Source organism: Equus przewalskii, chromosome 27 (genome assembly GCF_037783145.1).
Source record: "Equus przewalskii isolate Varuska chromosome 27, EquPr2, whole genome shotgun sequence".
In the NCBI taxonomy this organism is placed as follows: Eukaryota; Metazoa; Chordata; class Mammalia; order Perissodactyla; family Equidae; genus Equus; species Equus przewalskii.
This window is the reverse complement of record NC_091857.1, coordinates 37874608-37895981: the sequence shown is the minus strand read 5'-3', so window position 1 is coordinate 37895981 and position 21374 is coordinate 37874608. Positions and strand designations below refer to the sequence as shown.

The window sequence follows — 21374 nt, the reverse complement described above, 5'->3', positions numbered from 1 at the left end:
TAAAGTGCATGTATTCTTTTGGTGTGTATATGGTGGGTCTTTAATTCCTGGAAATTAGAGTCACAGCTCTTCACTCCCCTGCAAGCCACGTGGCAGATACACATGTTCCAAGGTGGCATCCTCGCAGCTGAGCTTGCAGGGCAAGAATCCGCAGTTACAAAGACGAAATCGATGGCAAACGTTCTGGAATCTGAAAGTGCATTTTGTGCTTCTACAGATCATATCAGGCGAGACGAAGATACCTTCAAAGTGACGGTGTCTTACGGCCTCTGCGGAGGGTTTCATAACTTCGTCATGAAATTATGAAAACATACAGGGGCTCTCAGTTGCCCAGGATCCAGTTCCTCCAGTTAAACGCTGAGTTTGAGCCATGGGTCAGCGTCTTCACGGGAGGGTTCACCAACTCCCATTTTCCTTCCTCTTTATTTTCTTCGCAGAAGCACATACCCAGAGAAGGGATCTGGAACAGAGTCAAATCCCTCATTAGTATTATATAGCAGGTCAGTCAGATTGCAGTCTCGTTATAAAGCCAACCGACAGGTGTTCCTATGTCTTGGAGGTGTGCACAATGTGCCCACACTGGCATCGTAGCCCTAACACCTGACACAGCAATTCTCAGTGGGGACGGCTTCCCCCGTCCTTGGGACAACGGGAAATGTCTGCACGTTATTGTTTGTCACAACTGGGGGTGCTAGGTCCGAAGGGTAGTTGGCCCCACTGCAAAGACTTCTCCTGCCCAAACGTCAGCGTCTGCCCTGCTGCCCGCAGAGCGGCTTCCATTCTCGAATTTAGCATCACAAAAGAATCACAGGGATTGAGTTTTCAGACCCAAGAAAAAAGTACAGAGTGAAACTTTAGACCCCAATTCCTTCAGCTGTAAAATGAATGTGTTGGAGTAGATCTTTGCTTTTAAGGCTTTTTTTTTTTTAAACGTGGTCTGCTTTCCTTTTCAGCTCTCTCTTTTTAATGTCTAGAAATTCCTTGGTTCAAGGAAGTTCGAGGCTGGCATCTCGAGAGAGGAGGTGAAGCGTTGGGCAGGGGTGGGGGTTCGGTCACCAAGAGCAGGATTCAACGTGCAGTTCTCAGTCAGCGTCTGGCGTGTGCAGCGCTGCTGTCTGTGTGGGTGATGGGGTCCCCCCGCAGAGCCCGGGGGTGTGGGAAGGGGTGCAGGGACAGGAGACATGGTGACAGGTGCAGGAGGAGAACGCTTAGGGAGCAGGTGGCACTGGGGCCGACGAGGAGAGTCCCCCCAGAAATCTATATGGACATTTCCCAGGGTGACCTGTAGGGGCTTGAGCCACGTGTTTGGATGATGGTCCACTGGTGGCCCAGGAACGCAGCGTGCTCGGGAACATCTGGGCCATAATTGGGAAATACCACCTTGGGGGCACTTTGGAGAGGACAGTTGTTTCTAATCCTAACCCCCCTAGGGCCCCAGAGCTGGCCAGCCCAGCACTTGTCCTTTCTCTTCTTCCGCAAATCGCTTATGGACCGTTTGTGTAACTACTGGAGTTGTAAGGAATTGTGTGAGCTGATTGTAAAAAAGCCCCATGTCTTGTTTTTTATGTTATCTTGGCAACAAATGGCCAACGTTGCCATAATGATAATGAGGATGACAAACTTCTCCCATTAGCCCCCAGCCCAAGGCTGCCCTTTGCTCACGAGCAGGTGGCACGTTCTCAGGGGACAGGTGGGTCCCTGCTGTCCTGGGTCGGCTGGACACTTGTTTTTGTTCTGAGAAGGGCGTGCGATGACCCTGCATCCTTGGGGTGCTTGACTTTGTGGTCCTAGAGAAAGGGGCGGGCACGTACCTTCCTCACCAGCTGTGCGAAGTCTCCGCAGTCCCGCGGGGGCAGCCCCAGGAGCGGGCGCGTGCAGGAGTCCAGTGCCGAGCCGTGGCCCACGATTAGGATGACACCTACGGCAGGAAAAAGAAACTCAGGTCAACGCAGGTACAGAGAGTGCCTTTTATTAGGCCGGGGGTCCCCAAAGTCATCGCTAGAACCACACTGTGGTGCCCCATCGCCTCAAGAGAGCCGGGGTGGGGGCGGGAAGCAGGTGTGGTGGGTACCAGCTTACTAAGACTCACAGTTCCCCCTCTCATCTGTATGTCACTCTTCAGAGCCCATCACATCCCATGCAGGGTCTGGGGGTGGCAGCACCTGCCCGCGAACTTCAGAGATGGGGCTGGGCGGTGACCTGAGCCGCCAGCTGTGATCAGAGCCACCGCCCTACTATGGGATGCTGTGGTGGCTGCCACCCAAGCCTCATCCATTAGCTTATCAGCCAGTTGATCACGATGAGCCTGCTGATGGCTCTCATGTCACCTGAGAGATCCAGAGTCCGGGCTGAGTGAGTCTCCCTCAGGTGACATGACCCGGGAGCCAAGACCGGGACGAAGCAGAACTGGGGGGAGTTAGACCCACTGGCGAGTCAGGAAGGTGCCTGGGACGGGACCCACCCACTCTTCCTGGAGGAGAGAATCAGAACAGAGAGCTTCCTTTGAAAGCTACGGCCGACACAGAGCATCCATTCATGCTCCTCCTAACGTGACCATCAATTCTCCAATGTGACGCCTGGACCTCAGTCTTGATCCACTTTCCCTGTGTTAGTTCCTGTTCATTTCATACTCATAGCTTTGGCTTCCAAAATCCTGGTGCAGTTGCCAGGATGCTGTTCTGGGCCTGTGCTCTTGAGTGGGGTGACCTGGGCACAGAGGCCTCTGAGCCCCTCTGAGCTTCAAACTCACACGGTATAAATGGAGGTGATATTTCAGCCATTGCAGGAAGGTGAGGATTTCACAAAGTGTGTGAAGGGCCCACCCAAGTTGGGGGAGCGGGAGGTGTTAGCTGTTACCCTCCTGCCCAGGGGTATTTCGGATTTTTCACTGTTGTCACATGTCTGGCCTTCCTGCCTGCTCATGGTCTCCTCCTCCTGGGGAATCCTTTGCCTTCCAAATAGGACTCATTCTACAGGTCAAGTGCTGCATCCCGAGAGCTCAGCCACGTGCACCACAACCACGGATGGCCGACCAGCGTTCCCTGCAGTGAGAGGCATGAGACGGTGTGCACAACAGCATCAATGAAGCAATGGTCTACACCCACGTTCTGGGAGACCTGGGGACCGGGGAGAGGTCCTTGGAAGGGAGGATCATCCATGGACGCTGATATTCAGCCCAAGGTGGATGCCTGAAATGGGATATTCCAGAGAGGGGCAGGCTGGGGTGGGGCCCCGAAAGAGCAGCGAAGGCTCTAATTTCACTTTCTGTTCTCTGACATCCTGTGGCAATAACCGTGAGTAATGTCAGTCTGGTAATTAATCAGACGCCACTGAGGCATGGTTTCCAAAAGTACGCTCCTCAGGGCGCCCGTCAGTCAAAACCAGCCATGTAAACCAGCCGGGTGGCCGGTTTTGTTTGGGGCGCTGGATATGGCAAGGTTTGGGGTCTCTTCCTGGAGGATGTCTTGGAGCGTGTCCCCCTGATGCTCAGCTCCTCCCCAAGTTCCTCCCGTGCAGAGTTCTCCATCCTCGAGCCTCTCCAGGATGAGAGATGGAAAGAACACAGATGGGGGCAGCGGGCCTGGGGGTCTCTAATCAACTCTTTGAGACTCTGCTCTGTCTTATTAAATACTTCTAATATTCCAGACGTCTGTGCCGTTTCCTCCAACAATATTCAGACTCCTTGAGGGTACAGCGTGTGTCTTCTTCACTTAGGTTTTCCCGTGGTGTTTTATTTGGTGCTTGACACATCACTGACGTTCAATACACACTTGCTAGCTTAAATTTTTATAGGCTTGATTTGAACGTTTTACAGGACATTTTCAAATACACACCAAGAAGGGTCTGATGATCCCCGTGGACCCATCTCGAGCTCCGCCCATCGGGCAGCATCTCTCCCCTGCCCAGCCCCCTCTGCCTGCAGTGTTATTCTAAAGTGTATCTCAACATCACGCCCGCTCACAGAATAGTCCTCAGTTTGCGTCTCCAAAGAGGAAGGACTTTTCTTCCTTAGAAAACCACCATGCCATTATCACACTAAGAAAAGTAACCAAGTTCCTTACATATTTCCACATTCAGATTCCATATTTAAATTCCTTATCCAGATTTCTCAAGTGGTCTCAACCATCTACTTATATCGATGTTTTATTCCCATTTTCATTCAAACATGACGTGGTGTTTGGTTGTTCTGTTCTTGGTCTCTTATTTTTTTTTTGAGTTTTGACAAATTTTATTTGCTTATAACATTGTGTAGTTTCGTGTGTACGTTATTACATTTCAGCTTCTGCATAGACTGCATCGTGTTCACCACTAATAGTCTAGTTTTTATATGTTACCCACATGTATGCCCCTTTATCCCTGTCGCCTTTCCCCCATCCCCTTCCCTTCTGGTAATCACCAATCTGTTCTCTGTATCTATGTGTTTGTTTATCTTCCACATATGAGTGAAATTATACGATATTTGTCTTTCTCTATCTGACTTATTTCACTCAGCATAATACCCTCAAGGTCCATCCATCTTGTTGCAAATGGTACAATTTTGTTTTTTTTCTGGCTGAGTAGTATTCCATTGTGTATATATACCACATCTTCTTTATCCATTCATCTGTTGATGGGCACTTGAGCTGCTTCCAAGTCTTGGCTATTGTGAATAATGCTACAATGAACATAGGGGTGCATATATCTTTTTGAATTATTGGTTTCATGTTCTCTGGATAAATACCCAGTAGTGGTATAACTGGATCATATGGTATTTCCATTTTTAATTTTTTGAGAAATCTTCATACCATTTTCCGTAGAGGCTACATTCCCACCAGCAGTCTGTGAGGGCTTCCCTTTTTCCACATCTTCTCTCACACTTGTTACTTCTTGTCTTATTAATTATAGCCATTCTGACAGGTGTGAGAGGATATCTCATTGTAGTTTTGATTTGCATTTCCCCAATAATTAGTGATGACTTTTCAGGTGTCCGTTGGCCATCTGTAGATTTTCTTTGGAAAAACGTCTGTTCACATCTACACCAGACTAGAAAGCTTCTGCACAGCAAAGGAAATCATCCACAAAAGGAAAAGACAACCGACCAACTGGGAGAAATATTTGCAAATCATGTATCTGACAAGTGGTCAATTTCCAAAATACATAAAGAACTCATACAACTCAACAACAAAAAACCAAACTGATCAAAAAATGGGCAGAAAATATGAACAGACATTTTTCTTTTTTTTTCAGGAAGCAGTTCAGGTGGTTTGTGTTGACCCTGTTGTCCTGGGTCCCATCGGCTCTCAGTCCGAGGAGTGGGGGCCAGGACCTGGACAGTGGGGGAGTGTGTGTCTATGTGCCTCGCTACCATACAGGCAGTCATCAAACACTCTGTTGGCTGGGGAGTGTGGGTGGGGGAGGTTGAGGCATCACTAGGTTTGCAAGATCGGCCAGTTTCCATCCCAAAGGTAAGATCCCAGCCCCGGGGGCTGCTCACACCCGAGGACAGTGGAGGCACTTACCGTCCTCTGGACAGATGCTGACTATCCGTTCCATGCTCATGGCACATCTGTCAACATACTCATCATAGCTCTCGGCCGGCATGAGGGAGGCGAGGGGCAACACAGGCCTAAAGGGAGAGAGAGGGGAATGTTCAACTGCTCACCTGTGGTCATCTGGAGAAGGGAACATTCTCCAAGATGGCTCTGCCTCCAGGCCTCCACAGCGAGGCTCCAGTTTTGTGCTCAACACTGGCAAAGGGCTGACGTTCAATCTCCAGCGTGCATTCTTACTGAACACCGGACGGGTTTTGTGATGGCCAAGAGTCAGCCATGGAGCGAGAATGACAAAGATTCTCTCCTTGACCAAACTCTAGCCAGGCTCCCCCGAACCCTCTTCTCATCTAGCCCGACCTTTGGGCTTCAGCGTCCGGCCTCGTAGAGTCAGTTTTTGTAAGAATCCTGCTAAGTCGGTTTAGCTAGAACTCTACGCCCTCAATAGCTGAGTAAACTCTGCATCCTCCCCCACCGGCTGGGGATGTCTGGCCACCTCGGCCTGCCTTCAGCAAGAATCCTGTTAGGTCAGTCCAGCAAGAATTACCCTTCTCTCTTAGGACTTTTCCATCCTCCCACCCCAACCCTGCTCCTCCGCTAAAAATCCCCACTGGTCCCTATTATATGTGGAGCCGAGTCCTTTCTCTCTCCCCTACTGCAAACCCCCACTGCAGTGCTCCTTCCTGGATAAAGTCGTTCTTACCATCTTTAACAAGTGTCGAAATAATTTTTCCTGAACGAGAACTTAGCCCCAGCAGGAGACGACGTGAGGCGGCATACCTGTAATCCATGCTGACGTTGAAATTCGCCTCTCTCAGCTCCTCCAGGCTCATGAGGGTCGGGGCTGCTTTGCCGGCCTCCCACTTCGTCCATTCGAAGATTCCGGGTTCCACTCTTATTTTAATTCTCTTCTCCAGTTTGAGTTCTGGATTCAACAACAGAATACAAGCGTTTATCATCTTCAGGCCATTTTGGCTTTATGTAAATAAACCTCTCCCTAGGTCTAAATAGTATCTTTCAAAAAATGTGATTTTTTTTTCTTGGCAAATACTGTTCTGTGATTAAGCACAATTATGCTATTTCCGAGACAAAAACGCTGGGGGCTCAGCCTCGGGTCAAGAAGGCGAGCGCTCGTAAAAAGACCTGGCTGATCCAGTGATCCGTGGGAAAGATGCAGCCAATCGAGGAGCGTGTTGGTCGCACTGAAGCGCCATTCTGATAAACACTGGTACCAGACTGAGCAAAAGGAGAAGGCTGGAAGGGGGCCATCTTCTGGGACATTCTAACTCCTCACAACTCACCCTTCCCAAGCCTTTCATACCTTGACTAAAAGACCCAAAATCTAAGGCCATCTCTTTTAGAGTGGGAGGAAAAATCTTAATGTTTTTATCTGAAATGGAGAAAGTACAGTCAAACTCAAATGCTGGAAATACAGCCAGTTCCCCAAGTGTATTCTGGGTCCAGACGGTGGGGTCCTTTAACAAGCAAGTCTAGAAAAGAGAGTTAAACTGGGCTAACCAGGCTCCTGAGCTCTCCCCAGAGCCTGTGAAGGGCTCATGTCCTGTGAAGGAACAGCTGGAGAGCTTCCCAAATGGGGTTGGCCATTCTTCCTTTGAGGACATCGTGTGGCCACTGTTGTGTGGGTCACACTTTGGGAAATGGTCCATCTGGACATTCATTGACACGGTATTGAGATAGAGGTTAGCCTATTAGCGTCTCAGACGTTAGTCTGAAGAATGGGCGGGTCAGGTTTGAGGACTTATGAAGAAGGCTGGGAATCCTTGTTTTTCTGGATAAACACAGGATTTATAAATTTGTGCTCTTTAAACAGACTTCATCATCATCATCAACATCATCTGCATATAGAGTAAAAGTCAATGAGAGATCATGTTAAAGACACTGACATTATCATTGTCAGAAAACACAAAACATTTTGGAGAACTTTTTATTTTTCATGCAAGGGACTCAAATAATAAAAGTCAAAAAATTTACGAAAAATCGGAACAAAAATGTTAAAATGAAGAAACATGAGTGATGACAAAAAAGGGATAAAGTTATGAAAAAATGTTTTTGAAGCTCTCAATCATATTCTTTTATTAGGAAGCCTGGCCAAAAGAATATTCCTTATCTTCTTATTCATGTGTTGATACCATGGTGAGACAGGTTGGGTAGGAAAGGAAGATTAAGATCATCCTTAGAAAAGAACCCTCAACTTGGGTTCGAATGTCGACTTGATCGTCCACATTCAAGTGCTGACCTGGCTGGACACAGGCGGTCCACAAGGTTTCACACCAGCTCATCAGCAGGCAGCCAGCCAAAGATGGAAATTAGTGGTTTTGAAGGTCAGTGGAAAAGGAGCATCCTCAGGGTGGGTTAGAACACAGTGAGCTCATTAAATGTTCCCCATAAAGGGCTGAGGCAGCGGGGGAGACGGGAAAGTCAGGGGCCAGTGGGTCACCTTCTATCCCATATTTCCACGCGTTCTTGCTTTGCTCACATCTGATTAATTATAAATGCGTTGGTGCTAAGCAATCCAGGCATGAGATTCCTTCGGATCTATTTTGCTTTATTCCATTATATTTATTAAGAATTATCCTCAAATTGGAAAGTTTAGAACAAACACAGCCAGGAAGGGATTACCCAGTTATTAGGGGAACCCTGTGCCTTCGTGCTGCCATTTCCCCTCTCCCCACCCTCCTCTGGCAAAAGGCAGTCTTGGCACTTCTCATTTCTATTCCTTCCTGAATGAAAGGAGAGGGGTGGGGTGACCTACAGATCTGAACGCAGAAACGGGGAGTCTGACGTCCTGGGGACCGTGTTTCCCAGGTGGGGGTGACTGCTTCGAAAAAGCAGCAGGGTGACAGGCTCCTTCTCCTGGTCTCTCTCCAACACTAGAGCCTACGACTCTGCGGCTGAATGAAACCCCAAGGGGTGTATGTGTGTGTGAGTGTGTGTATGTTTGACAGTGTATGTGTGCGTGTGTGCATGCGTGTGTTGGTGGGGAGGGGACGAGATGTGTTAGGAAGCTTTGTTTTGGCTTCAGGGCCAGGCCACCTCTCTCAACGTGCCACACTAGAAGTCACACATTTGGGGGTTCCTGGGCCCTCAGCTGGTTTGTTTGGAAAGCTGACGTTGTACTTTAGCCTGCATGTGGCTCAATCTGTTGAGAGCCCAGAGGAGCAGTAATCAACACGCAGCCCTCTACAGTGAGCTGAAACAAATCCGCATTTCTAAGTCTTAGAGACCTGAAACCCCAAGCAGCGGGGCTTGGGGTCTGCTGTCACGCTCTGGTGAGAAATGACAAATGAGGGATGGCTGGGGGCTGCAGATACCCAGACACCGCCTCTGAGTTTTAAGTACGTGGAAGGTGGACTGTGGACACTCTTTGCTGATAAAATGGATTTCTGTCCCTCACGACTTAGAGACTGGACCACGAAACAGCAAGTTCATGAGAACACAGGAAAGGAACGGATTGCGTCAAGTGCCTGCGCAGGTCCAGAGCACGGACCAGTTCCCTTCCTGGGAGGGACTCCTGTCTGCACGCTCGGACGGGAAGCACACCGTGCCAGAGCTTCTCTGATAGAAGTATAGGAGACAGGAGAAGACACAGGGGCCGGTCGTGGCACATGTGCTGCGTTGATCCACCATCATTTCAACAGCTCCTCCCATGAAGATTTCAGCGCCCACTCTCTGTCCTCTCTCTGATGTTACTCCGGGTACGATGCCTGGTGACACCTTTATCTGCAGGATGGCTCACCAAGCAATAGTCTCTTGGCTCCTTGTGCCCCTCCTCAGTGTGCCTCCCTCCCTGCCTCGTTGGCACCTTCCCTTCACTTGATCTTGTCATTACCAGCAGCTGCACCCCTTCTCTAAGCTTGGCATCAGACTCTGTCTCCAACCAGACCTCCTTTCTTTGCAGCTTCCTCTCTCTCATCCTCTAACTCCAACCATCCAGCCGTCCCTCCAGGGTTTTACTGCACTGAATAAAAACTCCTTTTTCTCTATCATTCACCTCCCCCAGGCTCTAACTCCCCAGTTTACCCAGCTTAAAATCTGCCATCAATCATCGTCGCCCTCTGGTGTGCACTCTCGGTTCCTCACGCCCTCTTGAACTTCCTTGTCCTCACTTCTCAAACCTGTCCATGGTTTATCCAGGTCTCCACCTGCTGCTCCAGCTCCACGTCTGGAGGAAAGCCCCCAGCCCAGCTACTGACTCAAGTGGGCTCTTTGTGAGGCCCAGCAGCCATCCTATAATTTCCCACGGCCTGGCCCCTCTCCCTGAGGAGCATTTCGTCCCTTCGGCGCTCCTCAAATGTCCAGCAGGCCACCCCCCTCACTTTCAGCGTGACCTGACTTCCTACGACTCTGAGAAAATTGGGCGAGCCCCGTCCTCCACTTTTGCCCACCTGCTGCATGCGTGCCCATGTACTCTGCCCTCCGTCCTATCCTTGTGGAGGACCTGCCTGTGCTCCCGCACTGTGAACTGCATCACGTGGCCTCCTCCCCACCCGAGGAGGGCAGGGCGGGGGTGCAGAGGGGGAAGCAGAACCGAGGCCTCCAGAACGGGCTACCCTTCTCTGGCAGGTGGACGCTGCAGGAGGTCTGCCAGCGGCTTCCTAGCGCACATCAGCCTTTGATGGTGCTGGACAGCTCCCAGTAGCTGATCCCCTTGTCCTGGGAAATCGGCATTTTGGACTTTATGGGACCACAGAAGTTCCCAGCTCTTTGGGTTTCTGAATGCCCCTCTCCAGATGTTCAAAAAAACCAACCAAACGCATGGCAGAAGCAGGCCAGGGGTAAAGTGTGATGACAGGCGCCTGGCAGTCAGTTACAACCCTGGCATCCCAGACATGTTAACAGGCTGACGGCTCTTGGATGGCTGGTTCCTCACCGTCTTATGACTTAGGTGGCATTCATCGTCACTCATCCCATTCTCCCCTCCGCTCACTTCTCTCCCCTTGGAGACAAACCGTGAGATCAAGGCAACATGAGAAGCTCTGAGCAGTTCTCACCCACCTTCCAGGATGTGTTTGGCTGTCTGTATGCAGCGGAGGGCTGGGGAGGCGAAGACCGAGGTGATTCTGATGCCGCTGTCCAGGAGCGCTTCCCCTGGAAAACAGCAGGTGGAAAAGGCCTTGTCATAACTGTAGCCTCCCACAGTGGCCTCTCCGATGGGCGGCTTACCTGTGGTAGGCAGGACCTTGAGTGGCCCCAAGATTCCCACCCCCTGGTGTACACACCCTGTATAATCCCCTTGAGTGTGGGTGGAAGCTGCAAATAGAGTGGGATAGCACCCCTGTGACTATGTTATGTTACATGGCAGGAGGGAGATTATCGCAGATTATTGGAGCCTGGCCCATTCAGCTGAGCCCATTAAAAGCAGAGATTTTCTCCGGCTGATCGCAGAAAAGAAGGCAGAGAGGTTCAAAGGTAGAGGGACTTGACATGCAAGAAATTCTCCATTGCTGGCTTCAAAGATGGAGGGGATGACATGGCAGGGGAGGTGGGTGGTCTCTAAGAACTGAGAACAGCTCCTTGCTGACAGCCAGCAAGGAAAGGAAGACTTCAGTCCTACAACCACAAACAACTGAATTCCCCCAACTGCCTTGGGGAGAAATCGAAACCGCTTCCAAGCTGCTCCAGATGGGAACTAAGCCCAGCTGACACCTTAATTTCAGGCTTTGAGACGCCGAGTGGCGAACCCAGCCAGCCGTGCTGTGTTTCTGACCTACAGGACTGTGAGCCCACAAGCGGGTGCCAGTTTCAGCTCATGGCAATTTGCTCTGCAGCGATGGGAAACTCAAGACTACCCGAGGCTCATGGAAGGACAGGCCTGTAAAGCACATGTCCTCTTGCAAAATCAGAGGGCCTGATCTTTGGGAAAGAAGGCCATCTCTTCAGCACAAAGTCGACACGGTACCACAGCCAGTGAGGATTTCGTGGATGCTGTCACGGGCTGAATTGTGCCCCCAAATTCATATGTTGGAGCCCCAACTCCCACTAACTCAGCGTGTGACCTTCTCTGGATGTAGGGTCTTCACAGTGGTGACCACGCTAAGATGAGGTCATTAGGGTGGGCTCTGCTCCAATCTGACTGGTGTCCTTACAAAAGGGGAAATTTGGACCCAGAGACAATACAGAGGGAAGATGACATGAAGACACAGGGACAAGACAGCCATCTATGAGCCAGAGAGAGAGGCCCAGAACAGAGCCTTCCCTCACAGCCCTCAGAAGGAACAACCCTGCTGGCACCTTGATCTCAGACTTCAGCCTTCTAGAACCGTGAGAAATGAATCTCTCTCAATTTAGCCACTCCATCTATGGCCCTTTGCTATGGCAGCCACAGGGAATGCACACAGGGGCCAACAATTGCCCGGACAGATACCCTTTCACAGATACTCCCAAACACACACACAGAGCTATGCCAACATCTAGATGAGGATTCAGGCATGAAACACAGAGCTGCAGAGGTACGTTACCCAAGGGGCACACGTACCAGCGTGCACACACGTGTGTGCACACGTGGGCTACGATGCACTGCAGAGGAGGGAGCCCAGGAAGGCCCGTGTGGAGCAGGTCACATCTAACTGTGGGAGGGCCCACCGTGTCACCTCTCCCAACTCCACGTTCAGTGACCTTGAATCAGTGGCTTGAAACCAGCCATGGTATGAACACAGTATTTACACCACGGACATCAGCAAATGCTGGAAATCAGGGCTTCTCCAGCCTGCCCAGAGAGCCAGTGACAAAGCATTTACCCCACACCACTGGGTGAGGAGCCAGGAGCTCTGGGTTCCAGAGCATCCCTTCAGTTAACCAGCTGTGTGACTTGGGAAGCCCATGGGCCTTCTGGTTCTTGATTTGAGTTTCTTAATTCACAAAATGAACTCCAGATGAACTCAGAAGCTTCTTCTGTTCTAAAAATTCAATCACGTGGAACCAGAAGCCCAGACATAAAGCAAAAGCCCAAAGTGACAGATTTTGAAATAAAATCAAAGAGAAGATGTGGTTTTTAAATATTTAAATGCTGTCCTTCGTGCCCACAGTGGTTGTTGAGTTTTCCTCCCCTCTCTGGTTCTTTCCATGCCTGTCTTTCAGTCCTCCTGACTTTCCCAACCGTCGATTCCTGGATAAAATCTCCGCCCTTCCATCTACTAGCTGTGTGACTTTGGGCAGCTTACTTAACCTCTCTGTGCCCCAGCTTCCTCATCAGTAGAGCAGGAATAATGCTAACACTGACCTCAACAGGCATGTAGCAAGGTCTCCACGCACGTTAGTGGGAATCATTGTTATGATTATGGTTACAATTTCTGCCGGAATGATCCTCAAACATACCTGCCATTCTGGACTGGAAAATTCCACAAGACGATAACGGTGGATCGTTTTCAAAGTCTTTGATGCCATTGCTCCGTCTGGGCAGGCTGCAAGGGAAGTTGAGGTCTGGCCGGTAGTATTTCCCTGAAGCAGAAATAAGGACCAGGTGTTCAGGGTTCTATCGAGTTCGCACACATTCGTCTCACAGAACTCCCGAGATCAAGACCCACTTAGAAGCATGGTTGTTATTTAAACTGTTGTCAACTGTGTTTTCTTCCCGACTGTGCTCTGTGATGTGGATTCACTTGGAGGTGAAATTGGTGCTCTGCTGTGCATATGTTTCCTCAAATACAGAAAACTCAGGTTTCACCCCCAGGAATCACGAGGTCCTCTTCGTTCTCTCGTAACCCCTCACAAAGATTCATACATACAATTTTCCCGATTAAGAACCAAGCGTCTCCATTACTCATTTAGTTTAACTTGATAAGAATCTCCAGTTGGTGTTAATTAATTATGTGAAATTCGAGCCATTCCTCCAGGTTTAAGCGTGTCCTGTTGCCAAGGGGGCCGGAATACTTACGGCCAGAGCGGCTCCTGCGTTGTGCATTGTTCAGTCAATTGCTTGAGGCCGGACTGGAAATCAGGTGGATTCATTGGGATCCCCCACCCACCCATCCAGAGGCTGCAAAGAACCATGGTTCACTCTGAGTTTGACCTTGAGCTCTAAGATCTGACAGTCTGTGCAAATCCTGGCACCACCAACTACTAGTTGTGAGATTAGAGGCAACTGCCTTAATCTCCCTTATCAGTGAAAAGGGGGAAATGATGGAGATACTGCAGTGACTCAGTGAGATAAAGCCCAGAACCCAGAGCCTGGCTCAGAGGAAGTGGTGGAGAAGTGGTAGGTCCGATCTCATTATCAGATTATTGATTACCCCTGCAGAGGCCACTACCCCACACCAAGCCCTCACATCCTCCCAACGGACCCCCACGTCTCCCGGCCCCCAACAGGTTCCAGCAGCCAAGCCGCCTTCCTGAGACCGGCTAGACCTCACGGGGAGACAGCTGGCTATTTTTGCATGCCTTGTTTTTTAGGTTCCATGCAAGATTTTTCCGAAAGCTCCTCTCCTGGAATTTCCATGGGCAGAGACTTTATTTAAACTATCAGTTCTAAAGGCCTTTATTAAATGCCGGAGTATATGCTGTGTTCTCTGGGGAAGCTGGTATTTCTTTATTTTTCAGAGAGAACTTCCATCAATTGTGTCATATTCTCAAAGGCGTCTGTGATTCTCAAAGCGTTAACCGATTCCGTTTAGGTCTTTTGACACTATCAGTGGTCACTGCAAGAGGCAGAGATCAGAGCTCAGAGGAAGACGAGCATACAGGGTAGGGTTAGGTTCCCACGGGAGTACAGTCTGCACATCATAGGGGGTGCCCTGGGCCAGCACTGCCGAGAGGTTAGGAGCCCTTTGAGGGGGACTTGGGCCAGAAGTGAGCAGAAACGAGGAGGAAAACTGGAATCATAGGAGAGGCCAGCAGCACCCGAGATACCCCATCGTAATTGATTAAACAATGTAATATGCAAAATTCAGACAAATTAGACTGCGACTACTCACTTTGTCAAGGGCTTCTCTACCTTATAAAACGATCCACCAGGAGTTTCCTTTCAGCTGGGACTCTCCAGTGCCTTTAAAATATTTTCCCCTGTAGGGCTGACTCGGTCTTTTGTCTACATGACCGAAATTCTTTCTGTCTCCATGAAGTGCAATGACTGTTTTTGGTGTTGGTTGTTTTCTAGTCGTTCTTGAACCGTATTACCAGGCGCACACTGACATGGTGTGCCATTTCGATCTGTGGTTTCAATAATTGTTCTATTACAAGAAAGTTTCTTATAAGTGTGTGTTTGAAAGTCAATTCATCCTCACGGCCACCTGTTGTCGCATTGTTTCTTTCTCAAGCCTTTGTATCTCTGCCTGATTTTGCATTGTGGAGACAACCATAGCATTATTCTGTGGGTTCCTGGAGATAAGTTTGGTCATGATGTGATTTGTGCAGAATTTTCTGGGGTGTGCTGGTCATCTGCCAATTGTTTTCCCTATTCATTTCTCCTTTCTTGGCTTGCTGGGCTCCTGGTGGGATCCCAAAAGGGCTCGGCTAGCCCAGCTACTGTGATTGAATTTTATCACTCTGTTCATTCAATACCTTCATTTATATAATTATCTCTGGCTTAAAAATTGTGACACGCTGGCCTTTCCATTTGGGGATGTGCCTTGATACAGATATGGGTCATCAGTGCAGAGACCGGCCTGAGGCCATGCTGTATTTATAAGCACTGTCCTTAGTTCTTGGCATCCAGAGGGGTCATGTAGGGGTAAGCAAGACTCATATTTAAAAATACGTCCTCCAGTTGAGCAGGAGAGCCAAGCATTGTAGGCAAATGACCACTGAAGATTAGCTTGGAGAGATAGAGTGATGAGATGGTGAGATGGGGTACATGCCAGCAGCCGAGGGTTCAGAGACCACAGGTCAGGGTGACTCGCTCTCAAGTCAATGCTGGCTGCACTCATCAAAGACCGTACGTGTGCTGCTAGAGTAAACAGGACCGTGCGTGTGTCCCACCGGCAGACTGGCTTACTCTCGACAGCCATTCCTCCACCGTCTACAAGGTGTTGGAGGTAAGATGCTTGTAGACCACATACACGCTCAACGGCATACATGTAATGCCTGTGGGGGAAGCTGGAACAAGCATCCATCCCACACAAACAACCTGCACCTAGTCATTCTAAAGAACGGGGCCGTGGGGGATCTGGCTAGGAAAGTCGAGAAGGTGATCTCATTTGTTAGATCTGTCTCATTTCTGCTTTAGATTCTGCCGGGACGTTACCTACCGTCAGGCGTGGAACACTGCTGCAGCCACGACTTCCCGAATATCTGGTCCACTCTCTCCCCGTGCCGCACCACCAACACGCTTTTCCTCACTATTGTGGCCTGCGACGGTGGAAAGAAAGGCGTGTGCAGTTCAACACCCACGTTACTAGACTTCAAACAGTGTCTCTCCTAGTCATCCAAGAGCTGGCCCAGAAACGGAATCCCTTCCTTGTTTAGTAGCTACAGCCCATTTTACCAAAGTCATTACAAAGAAAGAAGAGGAGGAATTGCAGGTGGAAATCTCTTCAAATTCCTGCAACTTTTTATTTCCCAGGTATTGTAACATCATACAGGAAATGAAAAGCAACAGGCATGCTCCCACCACAGCACAGCAGCGTCTCTGTTTTTCAGCCCTTCAGGCTGCTGTAACACAATTCCACAGACTGCGGGCTCATAAACAGCAGACGTTTATTCCTCACAGTTCTGGAGGCCAAATCTCAGGTGCCAGAGATCGGGGTGCCAGCTCGGTCAGGTGAGGGCCCTCTCCCCGGCTGACTTCTCACTGTGTCCTCATATGGCAGCACGGGCCAGGGAGCTCTGTGGGGTCCCTTTTACAAGGGCACTAATCCCCTTCCTGGGGGCTCCACCCTCATGACCTAAGCACCTCCTGAAGGCCCCGCCTCCAGAAACCATTACACTGGACAGGATTTCAACATATGAATCTGGGGGGAGCACAGACATTCAGACCATAACATCCCTCCATAGTGACCTCTTCTCTTTTTTTTTTTTTGGCGAGGAAGATGGGCCCTGAGCTAACATCCGTGCTCATCTTCCTCTACTTTATATGTGGGATGCCTGCCACAACATGGCTTGATAAGTGGTGCATAGGTCCACGCCCAGGATCCGAACCAGTGAACCCCAGGCCGCTGAAGTAGAGTGCGCGAACTTAACCACTACGCCACCAGGGAGGCCCCCATAGTGACTTCTTAGAACATATCTATACATATATCATACATTATATCATAATAGATAGTATATATTATCTACATGTAAAACATACATATATATATAGATTTTATATCTATCTTTCATCTATCTGTCTATCCATCTATCTATTATTTATCAAGTCTCTTCTGTTGCTGGCACTGGTCCTCTTCCGAGGGGCCCTCCAGGACCACTCCAGTGTGTGTTCAGCCTCTGAGCCCCCAGGGGAGAAGCTCCTCACCCACACCTCTTGCTTCTTTCCCATGCTGGCCATTCTCTGCTTGGCTGAGTGCTAGGGGGAAATAGAATTTTATTTTACTTTATTTTTGGCAAGAGAAAGGCATTGACGGGGTAGCAGCTTCCAGCCAGGGAAACAGCAGATCTCTCTGGGGCACTCGTCCTTGGCTTCGGGCAGGGCCTCCGACGGCCCTGGAGCCTCACAATTGCGGGGCGCATCCACCTCTGTTCTGGGGGAGGCTGGTGTTTGGGGGAAGTAACCCAATGATGTGCAGTGCCTTTTAGGAAGGGCTCCTAAGTGTGGGTGTTGGTCCCCAGGGGAGCTAGGGCTCGCCTCTCTCTTTTACATCTGTGAGGGCTTGTAGGAGGCCGGGCTTGACCTTGAGGGGAACGCTGAGCACACCTCCTGGGAAAGGGATGGAGAGAGTGAGCGGGACCCAAGGACGGCCAGAGAGGTGGGGAGCGACAAGCACACTGCTGATGGCCAAGCCAACATGAGGCCACCACGACAGCTGTGTGGAGCACAAACCTTCCTCCAGGAGCCCCAGAAAAAAGAGGGAACCCCTTGAAGGTGGCCCGTGCTACTGACCATCCCGTTTCCGATTTGATTCTGTGATCAGGGTGGAGGCTGGGGGGTCTGCACATCCGGCTGCTTCCTCCAGCCCTTCTTTGAGTTTACCAGTGAGGAGAAAGAACGGCCCCCAGCAGCATCCCCACAGGCTGGGAAGTGGCTGCAATTGCTGAGGAGGAGGGGACGCCAGAAAGCAGGGTCTCGGGCAAACTTCACCTGCGTCACAGGCATTCTCGGGGCCAACACCACGGGCATCTCCTCCAGACCCTCCCAGCCCCTCACGGAGTCCACACCCATCTGGGCGAGGCAGGCTGTCCAGCTGATTAACGCACTGGGCTGTTCCCGGTGGATCCGACCACATTCTGCTGGGTGCGTGAGTGTGGTATTTGTGAGCCTATGGAACGTGGAACATTCAAAGTCTCCATACACAGTTTCTCAGACTCGGGCCGAGTCTTCAAAAGGACATGTGGTCAGGGCAAAGCAAGTATCATGATTCTCTCCTAATGCAGCGTGCAGATGTGTAGTTCGGATGCAAACACCGACCTAGGGCAGAGCTCCGAGGGGAAGGTTGTCTTGTTGTCTCATAATTTTGAAGGCTGGTTGTGCAGGCTCTGCCTCTACCCACGCCAGGATGTCTTTTCCCTGTGACAATGAATACTAAGTGCCCTGTCCCCCTCCCCTGTCAAGGGCTGATCTGCAAGTAGTTTGCAAGACACAGACAGACTCCCAGCCTCTGTCTGCTTACTGACAATCCCAAAGACGACAACGCGCGTCGGGTCGAGGTTGTGGATTCGGAGCATTTTCTTCCGGGGGGTGGGGGGAACGGAGTGGACTAACCCCTGGGGTCCGCAGAACAAGAGGGCTGCACTGCATCTTTAGACATAAGATGCCGCGTGCATTTCCTGGGGCTGCCGTAACAAAGTGCCACCAACCAGGAGGCTTCAAACAAAGGAAATGTATCCTCTCCCAGTCCTGAAGGCTGGAAGTCTGAGATCAAGGTGTCAGCAAGGCCATGCCTCCTCAGAGGCTTTAGGGGAGGGTCCTTCCTGCCTCTGCCAGCTCTGGGTGGCTCTGACAGTTGTTGGCCTGTGGCCGCATCGCTCCAATCTCTGCCCCTGTGGTCACACGGCCTCCTCCTTGTGCGTGCGTCTTCTCCTCTTCTACGGCAGCAAATCCCCCTCTGTTTCCATCTCACAGGGACAGTTGTGACTAGATTTAGGGCCCACCGGATAATCCGGGACAAACTCCCCATCAAGATCCTTAACTCGGTCCCATATGCAAAGAACCTTGTTCCTTGTAACATTCGCAGCTTCCAGGGACCACGACCTCTTCTCTTTGGGGCCATTATTCAGCCTCCTGCACGTCCGTTTTACCAAAGCTGATGCCACAGTTTTCTTTTCTTACTGTGTGGAGGGGGTGAACTCAGACCAGCCGAGGCGCGTTCGGTTCATAGGGAGGCCTGTGCGAGGTTTGCATCCATCTAAGGCGCCAGCGGGTTTAGACACAGGGCGAGCTACGGCCTGAGACTTTCGCTCCAGCTCCTCCCCGTGGTTCAGTCTGGAAAGCGGGGCACAGCCTTGGGCAGCCTCCTCTCCCCTGGTCCATACGGGGAGCCCCGTTCTTGTCTGTCTGTGGCTGGCAGGTGTCTGGCTCCCGGTCTGTGGCTCCTCCACCAAGGATGCTCTCTCCACCTGAAGACCTGGCGAAAGGGGACACCCTATGGCCTTCCCAGTGTCCAGCGCCCTGTGCTCAGCTCCTGTCTGGAGGGAGCCCACCTGGCCTGGCGGCAGCTTCTGGGTGGCCTATGGGTTCTTGGAGAGGGAGGGTGAGCTTTGAATTTAGGGCGATCCACAAGTCCCGATCAGGGCCTTTGTTAGGTCGTTCCATGGTTCATCCACTGAGATTTGCAGGCTGGGCCCTGAGCCAGGCTCTGGGAACACAGGAACGAGCCAGATAGCCACAGCCTGCCCTCTGGGTGGTAACAGTCTCTTAACATCTACAGCCTGGCCTGCCGTGGACACTGGACACCCTGTCTCATGTAATCCTCACAACAACCCAATGTGGGGGGTGCTTAGGTGTCTGCGTGCTACCCACCAAGCTACCCAGCCTCCATAAGCTTCAGTCTTCAGATCTATAAAACAGAGATGGGGAAGGACGAATGTCTCCCCTGCTGGGTGGAGGGGGCTGGGATGAAGTCCTAATGTAACGTGTGTGACAGGGTGGGGACCGGAGGGACTGTTTCAGTAACCACACAGGCCAGAGAGGCATTTCCACTGACGTGGGGACCAGCCAAGGGTGAGCTGCAGGTGCTGCCCGGCCCACGGGGGTTCCCCCGTAAGGAAGGACCTGAAGCTTCAGACAAGAGGGCTGGATTGGGACCGCCCAGACAGTGTCGGGGATGCTGTGTCACTTGTTTGGCTTTGGGGAGGGGCTGCCTGCTCCTTGGGTCACCTGCTGGCACCCTTCACTCCTGGATGTGCCTTACCTGTTGGCGGGGCTCACGTGCCCCTGCCGTGCCCCAGACCCTGGTCCTGAGGCTAGCATCCCTCCAGGTTGCTGAGCACGAGCCTCCTCGTCTCCCAGCCCCGACTCGAAAGATCAGAAGCTCCATCCTTGGAGGCCCAAGGGGGAGGCCGTGTCTACCAAGGACTTAAGATAAAGTGTGGTTTCACTGAAAACAAAAGGGATTGTGCCACCTGCAAAGCCTGCACGCTGCTGAGGCTCCTTGACGTTTGTGGAGGATGAAATTCCCCATTCCGTTTGCTGCTGGCTGCGCCGTCCTTTCTGGAGTTCAGGTCCACGGCTAGGCTGAAGGTGTACGTCCTGTGGGAGAAGAGACGAGATGCTGTGTCATGAGACGCTAGGTAGCATCTGTTTGCGTCTGGTCATTCATGAGCTCGAGAATGTGCACGACAAGACGGGTAGGTAAGGTCACTGTGGGGATGAAACAAAACAGTGAGTTCAAAGAGCTCACATGTCATAAATCCTGAGGAGGATATTCATCCCCACTGTCACCACCTGTTATGGGCTGAACCATCTCCCTTCCAAGTTTATAGTCCTAACCCCCAGCGCCTCAGAGTGTGACTTTGTTAGAGATGGTCTTGAAAGAGGTGATTAAGCTACATGAGGTCATTGTGTGGCCCTAATCTAATCTGACTGATGTCCTTATAGGAGGAGGAGATCAGGACACAGACACACACAGAGGGATGACCGTGTGAGGACACAGGGAGAAGACACCATCTACGGGCCAAGAAGAGATGCCTCAGAAGAAACCAGCCCTGCTGACACCGTGATCCTGGACGTCCAGCCTCCAGACTGTGAGAGAATAAATCTCTGGGTTGTTTAAGCCACACGGTCTGTGGCTTCTTGTTGTGGCAGCCCTGATAAACCAGTACACCATCCTCTTAGGTTCACCTTCTAAAATAGCTAAAGGTGAGAAGACAGACGTGTTGGGCTGCAGGAACAAATGAGCAGCGAGCAGACACATTAAGCGCTGAGGAGACACACAGGAAAAGGCAGGTGCGTGTAGCAGGCGGGTGGGTAACAACAGCGCCTGGGGAATTGCTGGCAATCAGGAAACTGCTGCCTGGCCACTGAATCAAAAAGGTTGCCATGGGGTGGGCAGGTGCTCAGACTGAGGGAAAAGACCACAGCACAACGGAGTAGTGAGAACTCCAGAACACAAGGGGGTGACGGTGGGGCACCCTGAGAATGTGTCTGGAAGGAACGGGGGAAGAGAGAGAGTAAGGAAGAAAGAGCGAAGGTCACACACATCTTCCAAGAGCAAGCAGATGGCTGGGTTCCCCAGTGGGAAATTCATTTTATAAAAGGAAGGGGCATCTTTATGGACTCCCTTTAAAAACAATCCATAA

General features: G+C 50.9%; 1 protein-coding gene across 2 annotated transcripts in view; it reads right to left on the bottom strand.

Moving 5' to 3' along the window:
- Nucleotides 1-16: 16 nt before the first annotated feature.
- UBASH3A (ubiquitin associated and SH3 domain containing A) overlaps nucleotides 17-21374 on the bottom strand; it is a 42874-nt gene continuing 21516 nt past the window's right edge. The window contains exons 7-14 of one of the 2 annotated variants that reach the window (XM_008535292.2): nucleotides 20199-20325; nucleotides 15731-15830; nucleotides 12864-12986; nucleotides 10545-10637; nucleotides 6309-6453; nucleotides 5499-5605; nucleotides 1812-1918; nucleotides 17-460 (exon numbers count right to left, since the gene is read on the bottom strand). In XM_008535292.2, coding sequence (XP_008533514.2) covers nucleotides 323-460; nucleotides 1812-1918; nucleotides 5499-5605; nucleotides 6309-6453; nucleotides 10545-10637; nucleotides 12864-12986; nucleotides 15731-15830; nucleotides 20199-20325 — 940 coding nt within the window. In that variant the 3' untranslated portion in view covers nucleotides 17-322. The remainder of the gene's footprint in view (nucleotides 461-1811; nucleotides 1919-5498; nucleotides 5606-6308; nucleotides 6454-10544; nucleotides 10638-12863; nucleotides 12987-15730; nucleotides 15831-20198; nucleotides 20326-21374) is intronic. The other variant, XM_008535293.2, reaches the window with a different exon arrangement.